At 41.9% G+C, this 15,897-nt stretch overlaps 1 protein-coding gene across 1 annotated transcript in view; it reads right to left on the reverse strand.

Annotated features, from left to right (window-relative positions):
• stk32c (serine/threonine kinase 32C) overlaps positions 1 to 15,621 on the reverse strand; it is an 88,242-nt gene extending 72,621 nt beyond the window's left edge. Inside the window, exon 1 of the mRNA XM_086180048.1 lies at positions 15,210 to 15,621. Within this exon, the coding sequence (XP_086036174.1) occupies positions 15,210 to 15,291 (82 nt within the window). The 5' untranslated portion in view covers positions 15,292 to 15,621. The remainder of the gene's footprint in view (positions 1 to 15,209) is intronic.
• Between the last annotated feature and the right edge of the window lie 276 nt (positions 15,622 to 15,897).

A 15,897-nucleotide genomic window follows, 5' to 3' on the forward strand; every position in this document is an offset into this window, starting at 1 on the left:
ATCATTTCATTACCATTGTAAATGTTTGTATTCTTTTGCAGTTAAGAGTCAGAAATACTTCAATCTAACATCTTATAAAAGCAAATAAAATTATTTCTTTTCCAAAGTTATGCCTTCTAGTACTAATATGAATTTTGAGGTCCAGCTAACTAGCTGCCAGTTCAGCGCTATTATGGATATGTGTGGAATCAGAAGGGTTATAGGTTTTCTTCTGCAAAGCACTAAAGTGTTTGAAGATAAGAATTATACTAGATGAGATTCTTGAGAGTTTGAAAACACATTTTTTCACACTTTTGCTGTTTTATTGCTGTAGCTGTATCAAATTGATTTAAAATTTACATAAAATTAATAACATATTTAAGAACTCTCATACCGTATTTTAATCTCTTTTTTTCTCTTTTCATTTTTATGAATCCCTTTACTGAAAGTCAGTCGTTTAGACAAAATCTAACCATCACTTATCAAGAACGTGTAGTAAATGAAACTACAGAAAGCAGACAACGTAGGCTGCAGGACTTTGAAAGAAAAGAAGATACCACACACAGGCTCCAGGCACTCGACTGTCTCACAGTGGGCGGGGGAGTCAGACAGTGAGTGTTAACTGTGTCGGCGGCGCTCACTGCTGCACCAAAGTTTTTGCATTGTGTAAAAAGTGGCCTAATTTCTTCCCTGAGAAATAAGAGTCTATTATTATAAAGCTCACAGCATGAGGTTCTGGGATATCTGCTCCTGTGGAAGCCTCAAATCTGTAGAATATCAACCTTATTTAAAGAAAAACAGGTTAATAGCAATCTCTCAGTGTTTCAATAATGTCTCTGATTGGTGGAACGTGTTGTTACTGTGAAACGCTTTACTGAACTTGCCAATGTGGGCCAATTAGAGTTTTAAGAGTTCCCGTGAATTTGAGAGAAATTTCGAAAAGGAAACTTCCCTTTTTTTACAAAAAAATAATGGGTCAGTAATATAATTTGCATTGTCCTATGAATTGAGTTGTTCTTCAACTCTTAAGATAATTATGTAAGATACTCCTGTTCATTCACCTTTTTCTCTGTTTTCCTGTTATTTCTTTGCCCCGCATGAAATATTTTGTGGACACAATTAATCAGCTCGCTGTAAGAGTCTTTATATAATGAGTCTGCTGAATTTTCAAAGGTGAAACTTAATGGGAAATTTACTTCCAGAAGCAGTTGCTCAATATCCATGCTTTCCTGAATTAGTTAAATGTTATAGCAGCCTTACCCTGAACCTTAGTCATAGGGTCAAGTCACGGCTTCATTAGCTAGTCTATACTTGATATAAATACTGATCAAATTGTTGTTGCTGATACAGCTCTTACTGCAGTGTAGGAAGAATTAAGTCAACGTGCGATGTAAATCAGTTATCATTTTCATGTGAGACCAAAGAGGTTGACAATTAACCTTGCATTTTTTAATGAATTAGGAAAAAGAGCATACCAATGAGGTGTCTCTGCACAGAAACGTTCAAAGAGGCCATTATTCTTAGAAATGGAAACATTGTTGACAATGGAACAATGCAGGAATGCTGAGATTGTGTGAAAATGATCTGCTTTTAATTGGTTTCCATGGGCAATAATGTCTGTACTGGCAGTTAAATGAAATGTTAGAGCCTGGGGTTTGTCTCACTGCTCTGCACAGAGGCCTTCCCACAGAAACACACAACACACCCACACACAAATGCATATGCACAGTGTGTAATGAATGGGATTACAAACTACAGAGAGTTTACATCTATCACTTTGTGGAGCAACTTGTGTTGACTTTGTGATTTGTGATCCCAGTCTTTATCCTCTCCAATCCTCCTTATTTGCTCTGAGGTTACAGAGGATGGGCACATGAAAATGTACTTACACTTTCATCAAGGTTTCCCGCGGGAATTGGGTAGGCACGGCTTTCCTTTCCTCTGTCATGAATCTAGTTCAGTAATCGAAGCAGAGGGAATGAACTGAATGCGTGCTGAAAGGAGCGATATATTTCTCCGTGGAAGAACTATGTGACCAGACCACCAAATATTGATGTAAATGAACTTCAGCTGAGAGGAAGCCTACAGACAACAGTTACCTTTTGTGCTAAGAGATGCTCCTCTTAACAATTCAAGTCTGTCATTTCCCAGAGGCAAAGTCTAACTCATCAGCAGTGAATCTCAGAGTTTAGAGAGGTCAGGAAAGTTCAACAGCAGTGACAGAGACTACGAAAGACAGTGGGTGTGAGAGAATCCAAACAAACACTATTCTGCATGAGACAAACCACTTCAATTGCTTTCCCTGTGTAAAAACAAGGCTCACCCACTCTGAAACACAAGAATGGGGTGGTTATACAGTAATACCTTACTCAGGGGTATTCAGAAATAGCAGCGGAGTCCCTTTTGAACTGTCATAAACCAATTCTGCTGCAAAAGGGCCCATTTGAATGGCATATTATCATTTTTAGGATTCCATAGATTGTAAAGCCTGGAAGTCAGTTAGAACTGATACATTTCCAGTACCCCCAGCAAATAGTCAATGGGATTTAATTTTTCAAAGCCTCAAATAAGGTCTATGGTTCACACTGGCCTAAAATGTTTCAGTGTTTAGTTCAACATTATAAAATAAAAGTCCCACACGTGAAAAGGTAACGTGTTTTTAAAGAAGTGGCTCCTGATAATAAATGATGTCTACACACCAAAAACAGAAGAAACACAAAGCTAGTTTCACAACTGTAGTTCATTCCTAGCATAACATCATATGCTTTTTATATCTAGCGATTGCATTTACGCCTCAAAAATCAAACAAGTGGTGCTCAACATCATTTTACTTCACAACTTAACAAAACATGGTGCTTCAATTGCACCTCATAAAACACAGAAAGCTATTGTAAAAGGTCAGAAAGGGTGTTTAAAAAACACCAAAGTTTATGTTTTTCTTTGAAACTATGTTGAAAAAAAATACATTTATCTTCACTTTTTCCTCTTTCATTACAAAACTGTAATTATCACGTGGAAATGCAACATATATTTTCTAATCTTAAATATTCAACAAATAAATCTAATTGTTGTCACTATTTCTCACTTTCTTGCGCTGCTCTAGACTCAGTAAAAAACACAGTTGGTTTGCTTGGAATCTGTTTCGTTAAATGTTTTAATTCACCGTTTTAATTACTTATGTACGATACAAGAAACAAAAAGTCTGTGTACATGTTTGTACAATGTTAGTTTGACCAAATAATTTGATTAGGCAAGAGGGACTCCAGGAAAGCTGATATACTGTAGAGTACACAGCACTGGGATAAATAACTAAAGAATTCACAGGATTGGATCATCTGCACCTTCGCAATTGTAAGATAAATGCAATCAGTCAGTGGATTTTTGTAAGGCTTCATGGGGGAGTTGCTTCACTTTCTTGTATGATACAAGTGTTGATTATGTCTGTTGTGGCGAATGTGTCTTGAAATGGTTAGCATCAATCAAATCACAAGAATTGTAGCTTCCCATATATCAGCTAGAGAAGAGTTTAATCAGCTGGTGGTAATACTTTTAACCATGGTTAAATTTGAGGAATAGAAGGTTTAAAAGGTGTTTAAAAAGGGTTACTGCCAGTGACCTTTCTTTCCTCAATTGCCAACTCTGCATCAAGCTGAGGGCATCTCTTTGAAGACTCTTTTGCTCTGCCACTAGAGCTGCGACAACTGTCACCACCTGCACGTCACCTGAGGCTAACAAGGTTACGCAAGACTGGAGAGACAACAAGTGCACAAGAGGCAGTGTGAACTGCTTTTATGGGCTGCTGTAGCCCATGTGGAGCAAAATGAAGAAGCTTATCACAGAAAAAAAAATGTATACAGGTTTACAATATGACCATGAGAAACAAACATACATTTAAGGCTATGTATTAGATCTGTCAGTTTGTGTTTTAATTAGAAATTTCATTTGAACACAATAAAACACTGAGATTGGCTTTAAAGGGGTACACCGACTTCTCGAGGAAATGTTCTCATTTCCGATGTTCCCCAGAGACAGAAGATAAGATGCTTCTCTCCTCTGTACTGCATTAGGGAACTGAAACCCACAGAGACCAGCTGACCGCTAAATAGCTTAGCACAATGAATAGTAGTAGCTTGGCAGATTAGTATACCTTGATCAAAAGCAATCAAATACTCTTTTCTTTAAAACAAAGTATAACATTTGTGATGAAATGATTTAAATTCCAACATATTTTAAATTTATAATCAAACACCCAGCCAGAACTACACTCCAGGTGCGATTTCATTCTGCACCTGAGCTCCCTGCTGCAGTTTAGAAGAGGGAAGGGTATCTTGTCTTGGTGCTGGAGAGGCTGGACAGTAAGCAACAATTTCCAAAGAACTTGGGAAGTTCTTACAAGGGCGCACTAAAAACACTTCATTTATCATTTGATGAACCACATTTAATATGTGTATACCTCCCTTAAAGCTTTGATTTACTGTATTGGTGGGGCAGAAATAAGAAGTCTAGTTGCAGCCATGGTAGAAACTCAATTAAAAAAAAAATCAAAGCTTGGGCTTTTGCATTTTTTAATTCTTCCCACTTCATTTTTATGTTGGGAAACTGTTATCAATGTAAAATAATGTTATTTTGTGAAAAAAAAATGCTTTTATAACATGTGGAAAGATTAATGGTAAAAGTTAAGTGTGGGCAATATGGCAAAACTCTTCTATCGCAGTTTATATTTTTAAATTTTATATCATGGCAACAGTATGTTGGGCGGCACGGTGGTGCAGTGGTTAGCGCTGTCGCCTCACAGCAAGAAGATTCTGGGCTCGAGTACGGGATCTTTCTGTGTGGAGTCTGCATGATCTCCCTGTGCCTGTGTGGGTTCTCTCTGGTACTCCGGCTTCCTCCCACAGTCCAGAGACATCAAGAGGGGACGAGGCTGATTGATACTCTAAATTGACCATAGGTATGAATGTGAGTGTGAATGGTTGTGTGTCTATATGTGTTGGTCCTATGATGGACTGGTGACCCGTCCAGGGTGAACCCCGTCTCTCGCCCAAAAGCTGCTGGGATAGGCTCCAGCCCCCCATGACCCTTAACAGGATAAGTGGCAAAAAGTTTGGTGGATGGTGACAGTGTATCACAAAATTTTAATTGTTCTGTAAAGTAAGTTTAGAAGGGTTTAAAAAAAAACTATTTCATGGAAATTCCATACCAACAAAACCAGCATCAGAACAGTGAGTTGTTCTCGCTCATCTTGGGTTGGTGGGGTGCCGTTTCCTGCACTCTCCTCCTACATGTCTGCCCAAATTACTTCACCTTACAAGCTGAATTTGTGAGCTCATGCGAGATAATGAGTTCACACGAGAATACAGCTCCCACAGTACAGCTGGTTAATATATTAACAACTGTCTATATCTATATATTGTATATGTATATATTTAGATATATATATATGGATATAAAAAATATATACATACACACACATATATGTATATATGTATGTCTATACATATACTGTCTGAAAAGCTACATGACCGATCAAAACAGAATATTTAGTCGCAGCCTCAGTAGTTTTCAAACTGCATGAGGAAAATTTCTCATCTTAATGCGCTGAAGCACCTAAAAGTTTCTTCCAACAGCCTTTAAGTCATTGCCCGTAAATGCCTTATCACACTTTGATGACAAATAAGTTTGCTTGACAGAAACTAAATCACAATCTTGATTTAAGACAAAGACGAGGCATGATGTAATTGTATCATCTATCATGTTCACTGACCTGTTGATTCTGTGAACACGTCATGACAACAGTCAGCCAAGTCAGACTTGTAGACTCTCCTGGTCATCCTACTTTTCAAACAGATGGGGTTTGTGGAGCAAGTGTGTTTGCATATGCGTGTGTGCATGTGTGCATGTGTGCGTGTGTGTGTGTGTGTGTGCGTGTGCGTGTGCGTGTAGGCTTGCCCTTGTAGTTCATGAAATATTGCGGTGTATCATTATGCATCCCATTCATCAACAAGTGGTGGACAATGGAGACACACACACACACACACACTCCTGCTGTAACACATTGATAACATAGCAAAATACGGCTCTTATTAACCCACTGTCTCTTTCACACCAACCAAACCAAACAGCCGAGATTTAATCCAACCAAGGCAGTGGTTACAGTCCAGATCAAAGCACTTTTTTGGATGATTCAAATTTTTGGACCATTCACAGGAAGTTCTGGCATACAGCATACCAGGAAGCAAGAGAAGAGGAAAAAGGAAGAAAAAATGAGCCATGGTTGTACATGGGGAGAAGAGTAGTTTGTTTTTAACTGAAATATGATCCAACGATCTTGTACAAAATCAACTGAAAGACTCACACCAATGCCAACACTTTCAAGATATTTCTGGAGAGGATGAGAAAGAGGGGATACAGAACAGCAATGCCACCTGATGACAAAGAAACTGCATCAGCTACAAATGTGGGCCGTGCCATTAGAAAAAGACATTCAATGAAGATGATAAATGCCCTTTTCATGACAATCCGGACAGCATTTTGCTGCCCGAGAAGCTCACCCATTAAGATAGTGCAGTCGTCCCTGGCTATGTGTTAAAATCCATCTGCAGCCCTGTGCCACTAAAACACTTCTGATGATGACAGCATGTAAGTACCTACAGTAAAGTCCTTCTGAGAGCTTGCATTACTGCAATGTGAAACCAAAACAAAGAGGAACCAATGTAACAAACATGAATTTTGGTTTGGTCCTTGATGCAGACTTTCTGGTGTGGAAAGGCCTTAGTTCTGATACCAGTAAAATGGGTCCTAGCACCATTTTCACAGAAGTGCAATTCTACTTCTGAGTCACATAATTTCCACTGTACAATTTACCTCAATGCTGTCATCTGATGCACTCAATTCACTTGAAGAAGCACGAAATCCATTCAGGTTCTCCCTCCTCAACAGCCACTTCCAGCTCAAGTCATCATCTGAACTACTGTATGACCAAAATTTATTTCAATGAACTTCAACATTTATGCTTTAAATTGACATTTCAGACTATTTCTGTACTTCAGATTAACTGCCATATGAACTTCCAAAATAATCACAACATAACTGCAATATAACAAATACATATATTTCTCTATATATTTCTCCGCTACTCAAGAACAACTCAACAATCCTCACCCCGGACACACTCTCTGATCTAATGATACTGCAATGTGACAATGGCAGTTTTCTCCACCTATTGTGCGACTGCTTCAACCAATTACGGCAGCCTTCTGCTGTGGTAAGAGGCCAGTAGCTGCAGGCATCCATGGAGTTGAGTTAAATAAAAGGATGGAGAGAAATTGAGAGTCTGCAACTGAGATGAAAGAGAGTGAGTGTCTCAGTATTCAGTGCAAGTAATCAGCCATCTCTCTCTGCATCTATCTTTATCCTCAACCAAATCTGCTTTCATTGCCTCATACACTTGCTCTTGATGGGAAGAGCAGTCACGCACACAGTCAGGCAGCCAGGCACCCACACACACAAAGAATAGACAGTGTCCCCAGAAGTGGAGACTTGCCTTTGCTTTTAACAAGATGACGAAACACATACAACATATTGACATCATTGTCAGCATCCTCAGCATAAAATACACCAAGATATTTTTTGAACACTAAATCGTTAAGTGTATTTATTTGCAGCGGTTTGTAACAGTATAAACATTGACCATCACACTGCTTTTCTCTTTATTTTTACCACGTAACTTACAGTCGGTAACGTATTTAATCGTAAAGCAATTGAAGATACGATCTGTAGCCAATTTGAACAACTTGTGCTTCATATTTCACACTTAAATTGATAGGAGGCAATATACAATCATAAAGTTTGAGATACCAAGGCTAGCTTTTAAAGAATGAACTAAGGGGTAAACTCTTAGTATATTAGGTGATTTACATTCTAACACTTCATGTAGTCCCAAAATTTTGTTCGTGACCAAAGGAATGAAATCCTGGTGACTGAAATTAGTTTCTCCAATGAATGGAGAAGTCCCTACATTTTCAGTAAGTACATTTACATGACGTCAGAAAAGGTCTATCAATGTTGTCATCCAAATAGAACTGGACTTCTAAAACACATTAAAAAAAACTTAGTCCAGCTGAAATCGCATTTAGTGGAATTTCCCTAAGACGAAGTAACACACCTCAATAATGAAAATGGGAGCCAAATTACTCCACTCAGTCGCCTAAGAGACCTACACAAGATGCACTGCAATGTTTAACCCAGAAAACCAACCGAAAAGTCAAGTGAGGTGTCATCATGGGAAGTAACTACCGTGAAAACAACATATTTCTGGACATAGAAACAAATTTTACATTGTCTCAGTTTTAGGAGTGTTCTATTTTTATTTAGTGGTCTTTGAATTCAAGTCCACCTTTCCAAAGGCACGCCGCTGGTTAACCTAATTTTGTTAAGTGATCAAAATGGCAAATCGTAAGAAGAGGATCGAACCATCATCTAGTAGACTGCAACTCTACCTCTGAGCCATGCCACCCCCAAGTCAGCCGATCTGAATATCTACCAGTATGAAGTCACACACCGGGCAGGGCTAATGTATCTACCCGATTTATGCCCAGATGCCGCTGGGTAAAGAGCTCCAGAGAGATCATTAACACCGTGAGTATAGACACTACATCGTCCTTTTCACTAAAATTACACACTATCACCGTGCGATAAGCTCTGGGGGGAGAACGAAGTAGAGCGGCAGCTGCTTCTTGCTGCAATGACTCACTGGATGCGTTCACATGAACAGCAATATTCTGATATTAAGCCAAATAAGACTATAGTCTGAACAGATCCTGCCATGTAAACACCATTTTCAAACCAAACTAATGTCCTGGTTGGGGTAAGTGATCATCTTCAGATATATGGACTATTCTCCTTTTGGTCACAATATCGATATGCATTGTAGATGTGCATCACACTATGAAGTCCTACCAGTTGTTGCATTATTTTTGCAACATGTAAGGCAGTCAAACTGCTTTACAACGCGTGGTGCAGCTTCCAGCCAGTGGGAGGGCATTTCCAGTCATAGTCGGATTTTGCTGTGTAGCATGTAAATAGGAATATGATTTGAATACCCTAAAAGCAACATGTGAACACAGCTTTATCCAAGTATTGTCTTATTTTGAATATGATCAACAGTGGAATTACTCTTGTCCATGTAAATGTAGCCCCTGACATGTCTTGAAGAGCACAGTGGATTACATGTTGACATGTACTCCTTATCAATCATTAATCGGCATGTTGTTCCTAAAAGGATGAAAATTTGCAAAGCTCCACCAGATGTTTTCAGAGCTCAAAGTGATTCAAGTGCTCAGTAACAAAACAGCACATTTGATTGGCTGAAAAAATGTTAGGTTTTGCTTCAAACTAGTCTTATTCAGGAAACATATGGTCCTGAAGGACGTTTTCATCCAATTAATTAGGTAAAGGGTGGTAAACCAAATCAAAAAGTTGTGTAAAGTTTATTTTTTAACTTTTTTCTCTGATGCTTGATTTTGGATAAAATACACAATAGCTCCACCTCCTCAGGCATCCACACTCATTCAGACTATAAAACCAGGGAGGGGATATCGTCATCGTCGTCCTCCGCTTTATCCAGTGGGTCCGGGTCACGGGGGGCAGCAGCCTCAGCAAGGAAGCCCAGACTGTCCTCTCCCCAGCCACTTCGTCCAGCTCTTCCGGGGGAATCCCGAGGCCTTCCCAGGACAGCCTCGGGGCCTCCTCCCAGTTGGGCATGCCTGGAACACCTCCCGAGGGAGGCGTCCAGGAGGCATCCTCACCAGATGCCCGAACCACCTCAACTGACGCCTCTCGACATGGAAGAGCAGCAGCTCTACTCTGAGCCCCTCCTGAATGATTGAGCTTCTCACCCCATCTCTAAGGGAGAGCCCAGCCACCCTGTGGAGGAAACTCATTTCAGCCACTTGTATTTGCGATCTCGTTCTTTCGGTCATTACCCAAAGCTCATGACCATAGGTGAGGGTTGGACCGTAGATTGACCGGTAAATTGAGAGCCTCGCCTTCTGGCTTAGCTCCCTCTTCACCACAACGGACTGGTTTAGCACCCGCATCACTGCAGACACCGCCCCAATCCGCCTGTCAATCTCCCGCTCCATCCTACCCTCACACCTGAACAAGACCCCGAGATACTTAAACTCCTCCACCTGAGGTAGGACCTCCCCCCTGACCTGGAGTGGGCAAACCACCCTTTTCCGGCTGAGGACCATGGCCTCATCCCAGCCGCTTCACATTCGGCTGCAAACTGTCCCAGCAAGAGGTCGTGGCCCAATGGCGCTAAGAGGACTACGTCATCTGCAAACAGGTCCATAAAGGTTATGAACAGAACCGGTGACAAAGGGCAGCCTTGGTGGAGTCTAACCCTCACTGGGAACAAGTCCGACTTACTGCCGGCAACGCGGACCAGTCTTTCCGGTAGAATGACCAAATGGCCCTTTTTAAAGGGCCATCCACCCCATACTACCGGAGTACCCCCCACAGGGTGCTCCTGGGAACACGGTCGTAAGCCTTCTCCAGATCCACGAAACACACGTGGACTGGTTGAGCAAACTCCCATGCCCCCTCCAGCACCCTAGCGAGGGTAAAGAGCTGATCCACGGTTCCACGGCCGGGACGAAAACCACACTGCTCCTCCTCAATCTGAGGTTCGACTATCACCCTGACCCTCCTCTCCAGTACCCTGGCGTAGACCTTACCAGTGAGGCTGAGGAGTGTGATCCCCCGATAGTTGGAACACACCCTCTGGTCCCCTTTCTTAAAGACGGGGACCACCACCCGCTCTGCCACTCCAAAGGCACCACCCCCGATGTCCACCCAATGTTGCAGAGACGTGTCAACCAGGACAGCCCCACAACATCCAGAGCCTTGAGATACCCAGGGCTGATCTCATCCACCCCCGGAGCTCTGCCACCGCAGAGTTGCTTAACTTCCTCGGCAACTTCTGCCCTGGAGATTGGACGACCCCCCCCCCCAAGCACTCCCCAAACTTTGTCTCCTCCATGGAGTACGTGTTGGTGGGATTGAGGAGTTCCTCAAAGTACTCCTTCCACTGCCCAATTATCTCCCCAGTTGACGTCAGCAGCCTCCCGTCCCCACTGTAAACAGTGTGGGCAAGTTGCCGCCTTCCCCCCCCGAAGCAACGGACGGTTTGCCAGAAACTTTTCGGAGCCGACCGATAGTCGTTCTCCATGGCCTCATCGAACTCCTCCCACGCCCGAGTTGTTGCCTTGGCGACTGCCATGGCTGCACACTGCTTGGCCTGCTGGTACCGATCAGCTGCCTCTGGAGACCCACAGGCCAGCCAGGCCCTGTAAGCCTCCTTCTTCAGCCTGACGGCTCCCCTCACCTCTGGTGTCCACCAGTGGGTTTGAGGATTACCACCACGACCGGCCCCAGCAGCCTTATGGCCACAGCTCACAGCAGCTGCCTCGACAATGGGAGAGCGGAACACGGCCCATTCGGACTCAATGTCCCCCACCGCCCCCGGGATGTGGTCAAAGCTCTGCTGGAGGTGGGAGTTGAAGATCCTTCTGACTGGTTCTTCCGCCAGGCGTTCCCAACAAACCCTCACTACTAGTTTGGGCCTGCAAGGTCTGCGCAGCGTCTTCCCCTGCCACCTGATCCAACTCACCACCAGATGGTGATCAGTTGACAGCTCAGCTCCTCTCCTCACCCGAGTGTCCAGAACATGCGGTCGCAGGTCATGTGATACGACTATAAAATCTATCATAGACCTGCGACCTAGGATGTCCTGGTGCCACATGCACCGGTGGGCATCCTTATGTTCTAACTTGGTGTTTGTTATGGACAAACTGCGGCTTGCACAGAAGTCCAATAACTGAACAGCACTCGGGTTCAGGTCGGGCCTGCCCTTCCTCCCAATCACGCCCTTCCAGGTCATGCTGTCATTGCCCACATGAGCGTTGAAGTCTCCCAGTAGGACAATGGAGTCCCCAGCCGGGGCACCATCCAGTACCCTTCCCAAGCACTCCAAAAAGGGTGGATACTCTGAACTGGTGTTCGGCACATAAGCGCAGACCACCATCAGGACCCATTCCTGGAGGCGCAGGGAAGCAACCCTTTCGTCCACAGGGGTAAACCCCAACGTACAGGCAGGGAGTCTAGGGGCAACCAAAAAGCCCGCCCCGCCCTCCGCCTCTCACCTAGAGCAACTCCAGCAAAAGAGAGAGTCCAGGGGGATATCTTCACAGCAAAGCTGTTATGTGAATTCAGTCACAGAGAATAACAGGAGATCTTTCTCAATGATAAAAGATGTGTTCAAGTGTCTGATAGACTGAAGCAGCTCAAACACCATTTAACTATCACTGACTCCTCATTTCCTTCCCTCAATGCTGTTGTCAAAGACTCTCAGTACCATAAACTATGCAGGAACATGCAGAGAACGCACCTCAATCAATTCCACAGCCTTCCTCTGCTAATCAAACTATCTGCCAAAAAAGCCGTTTTGGCAGCTACGCTTGGACATCAACCTGACTGCTTGATTATGTTTGCAGCTTTTGGAGCCAAACACTGCTCTAATATTACTGCCTAATGTAGGCCGTGTGCTGTTTTCCAAGAAGCCAAGAGATACTGTTTCTAAGAGACCTGACAGGCAGGCAGCAAGAGAGAGTAGAAGTCAGCATCCACAACCTCTGCGCCATTGTTTGCTCTGACTGTTATCGGTGTTCGGCAGCTCTTTGAAGAAGCAAAGGAGAGAAAGAGAAGCAGCTGCTTTACAAGATGGTAAACTGTGCAGCATCAGCGCTTCACCAGTGTTCAAGGTGAGCGCACTGACATTAGCTGCAACCTGTTTTCCACACGTGTCCAACGCCCAATTTACTCCTTATCCACTCTAGCATGCAGCATAGCTACTATTTAATGGAATAATAGAGTGTCGCAGGGATGATACATTTTGAGGCCAAACTGGAAGTCAGCATCACCATGAGCTCCCTCGATCGATAGACAGTGAGGGCTTTTTTTTCATAGAATTTTGGATTATTGCAAAGAAAAATAAATTATCGCTTGTGGCTATGACAAGCCTTTAAAAAATTTAAATGCAAAGAAATTTTGGTAAATCTATGAATAAATGAATAGATCAAACTTGAATCTTGGTTTTTATTTCCCATTTATTCACAACACCTTTTACCAATTACGACCATTACAATCAAATATTTGCCAGTTATAAAATCTGATTGGTTGACGAACAAAAAAGGTATGATGTCATCAACCTGACATTTTAGTTCCACTTTTAAATAATGGTAAAGTTGTGAATGATTGCATCCATTTTTTCGACATTTTTTTTCTATAATTAATGTAAATTAATTCCTTATTTTGTCACCTGTTTTTTTCTACACAGAATCAAACTTTAAAGGGTCCATATTATGAAAAACTCTATTTCTGAATTCAGTTTGTATATTTGGGTCTGGGATGTGCCCACTGGAAAATTTAAAAATGAAGTGAGAAAACTGTCATTTTGATACTGGCTGACTTGGCCTGCCATGTTGTGATTCAACAAGTCCTTCAGATTTGATGCCTCTTAGCGCATCACAAGGGGCTTCACTATAATCGTAACCACTACTGAATCGCTCACGCTCCACCCAATAAAGTGTTTTCATATCAGGCTTGCACTGGCGGAGAACTCCAACTATGGTGAGGGATGGGACGTTTCCTTCAAATGTTAAACAGCTGGCTAAAAAAACAAGCTGTTTCTGACAGAGTGACAAAAGTAGCTGTAAAAGCTGTAAGTCTGAGCTTTTGACCATGGATATGAGCTAATGCTGGTAAAGACATGAACAAAATGGAAAAATATTCAAGTGGGAAAAGGTCCCAATATGGCCTCTTTCAAATATCTTTAGCAAAGTGCAGACAAGAGGCCATATTTCAGGCATTTCACAAACACACACAAAAAAGTTTTAAAAAATCTGATCACACTGAGATGAGAGAACCAAATGTTCAACAATGCTAAGTTATTTCCATGTTTGAGAAAACACACATTAGAGAGCAACTGTGTATGCGATGATGATGATGATGATGATGATGCTATGCAAATGCACTGCCTCTTGACTGAGTGATTGGACTTCGGAATTGAAGCACCTTTACCAGTTATTAGTAGGTCAAAAATAAGTAGCCCCTGCCTCATCTCAACAGTAAGAGGTACTTGAAACTGCCTCCTGTCTGATTATTGGGCTCTCACTCTTCATATCCACCACAGACAGCACGGGGGAAATCCAAATCATCCATCCATGGCGAATTTGTCTTCAGACATACCACCTTACAGTCACTCCTTTTCTCAATAACAATGAATCTAACAGCAATCTAAACACTTTTTATGAGGGGAAAAAAAAGAAGAAGATATAACTGGGTTATCCTTGTATGTAGGAGTGTGTACTAAACACACACAGTGGCCATATGACCACATCCCTGCAGTGAAGTGACCTTGTTTACTGAAGTTTTGAGTGTAAGTTGGCCAGCACTATAGCAATACTGGATTTCTCTCGTTTATCACAGAAATTCAGAGATTCAGTGCTGGGCTTTACTCCGGAGAGGCTTATTTTCAATACACTGACAAGCCGTCATGAATTAACATTACTTTAATGCATGACACTAATCTTGTCTTAATTATGCAATTAGCTCCCCGTCTTCAAATAGTTCCCATTTCACAGAGTTCGTTGAAGCATGAGCGTGTTTTCTCACAGTGGGAGGACCGTTGGTGAGCGCTGATGCTGCTGCCCTTTCTGCCGCGCAATAACGATATTCCTTTTGTCACTATTTAAGCTCGTTTGAAGTGGAAACTTGCCCTGATGTGTGATGAATATATAAAGATACTTTACTTATTCTGTTACATCATCCATTTAAAAAAAATAAAAAAACCTCAAAACATACTAAAGACAAAAATAAATCATTCTGCTAAATATAGGCAACATTTACAGGCTGAACGGCATAGGTCTTCATCTGATATCAAAGAGCAGAAACTTTCACAAGTCGCTTTGCTAACTTATCAGCCATTATAATACAAACTAGAGCTAATTCAAAATATTGTCGGCGAGTTAGTACCGTTGAGTAAAACAATGACACATTAAACAAAAAAAAATAAATAAAAAATTAGACGGACACTGAGAAATTCTGAGCACCAACTCCTCAAACTGTAATTTGAGGGGAAAACACGCTTTACTTTTTTCGTCACTTACCATCTTCCTTCTCATCGAAAACGGGTCTCTTTGAAGAACTATTGGCTCCCATTCTCTTCTTCCACTTTCCCCAGTGAAACATTGATGCTCAGATAGCATTCCTCGCCTCTTGAAGAGAAACTACAGCCCAGCGTAGGAGACCCTCCTCAATAAACAGCAATAATAATCATACATTTCACCCAAATCGTTTTCTCCGTTATAAGACGTGGTGAAATGTAAGCGAAGCGATTTAAAGTCTGTCTTAACAAGGGAGAGTAAGTGTAGAAGGACTGTACAATATTTTAAAACAAAGACAGTTCGGTTGGTTACAGCTGCAGGTTCAAATAATCACTCGACACTGTTAGTTGTCTTCCGGAGCCTGCCAGCGAAACCGGGAGACTTCTGTTTGTCGAAGCTGAGTAAGCTGCGTCAAGTGCAACGTGGTTAGTGTTGGCAAAACCGGAAGTCGGGAAATTAAGCCTTCAATACGTAGAAGAATTTCCGCTAGGTAAAAGTGTGTGATATAAGTCCATTAGAGAATTAAAATACATCCAGTACAGTCTCATCAGAATAATGTGGCTCTGACTCAGGTAACAAATTAAATGTGACACTTGGTACCCGATTTAGTTTGGGAAAATTGCTATGTTTTATTATTTTTAATGTTTTTTTTTAAAGAAATATATATATATATATATATATATATATATAT

This window comes from Aulostomus chinensis, chromosome 16 (assembly GCF_037954235.1).
Source record: "Aulostomus chinensis isolate RoL2024-O1b breed Wild chromosome 16, RoL_Achi_v1.0, whole genome shotgun sequence".
NCBI lineage: Eukaryota > Metazoa > Chordata > Actinopteri > Syngnathiformes > Aulostomidae > Aulostomus > Aulostomus chinensis.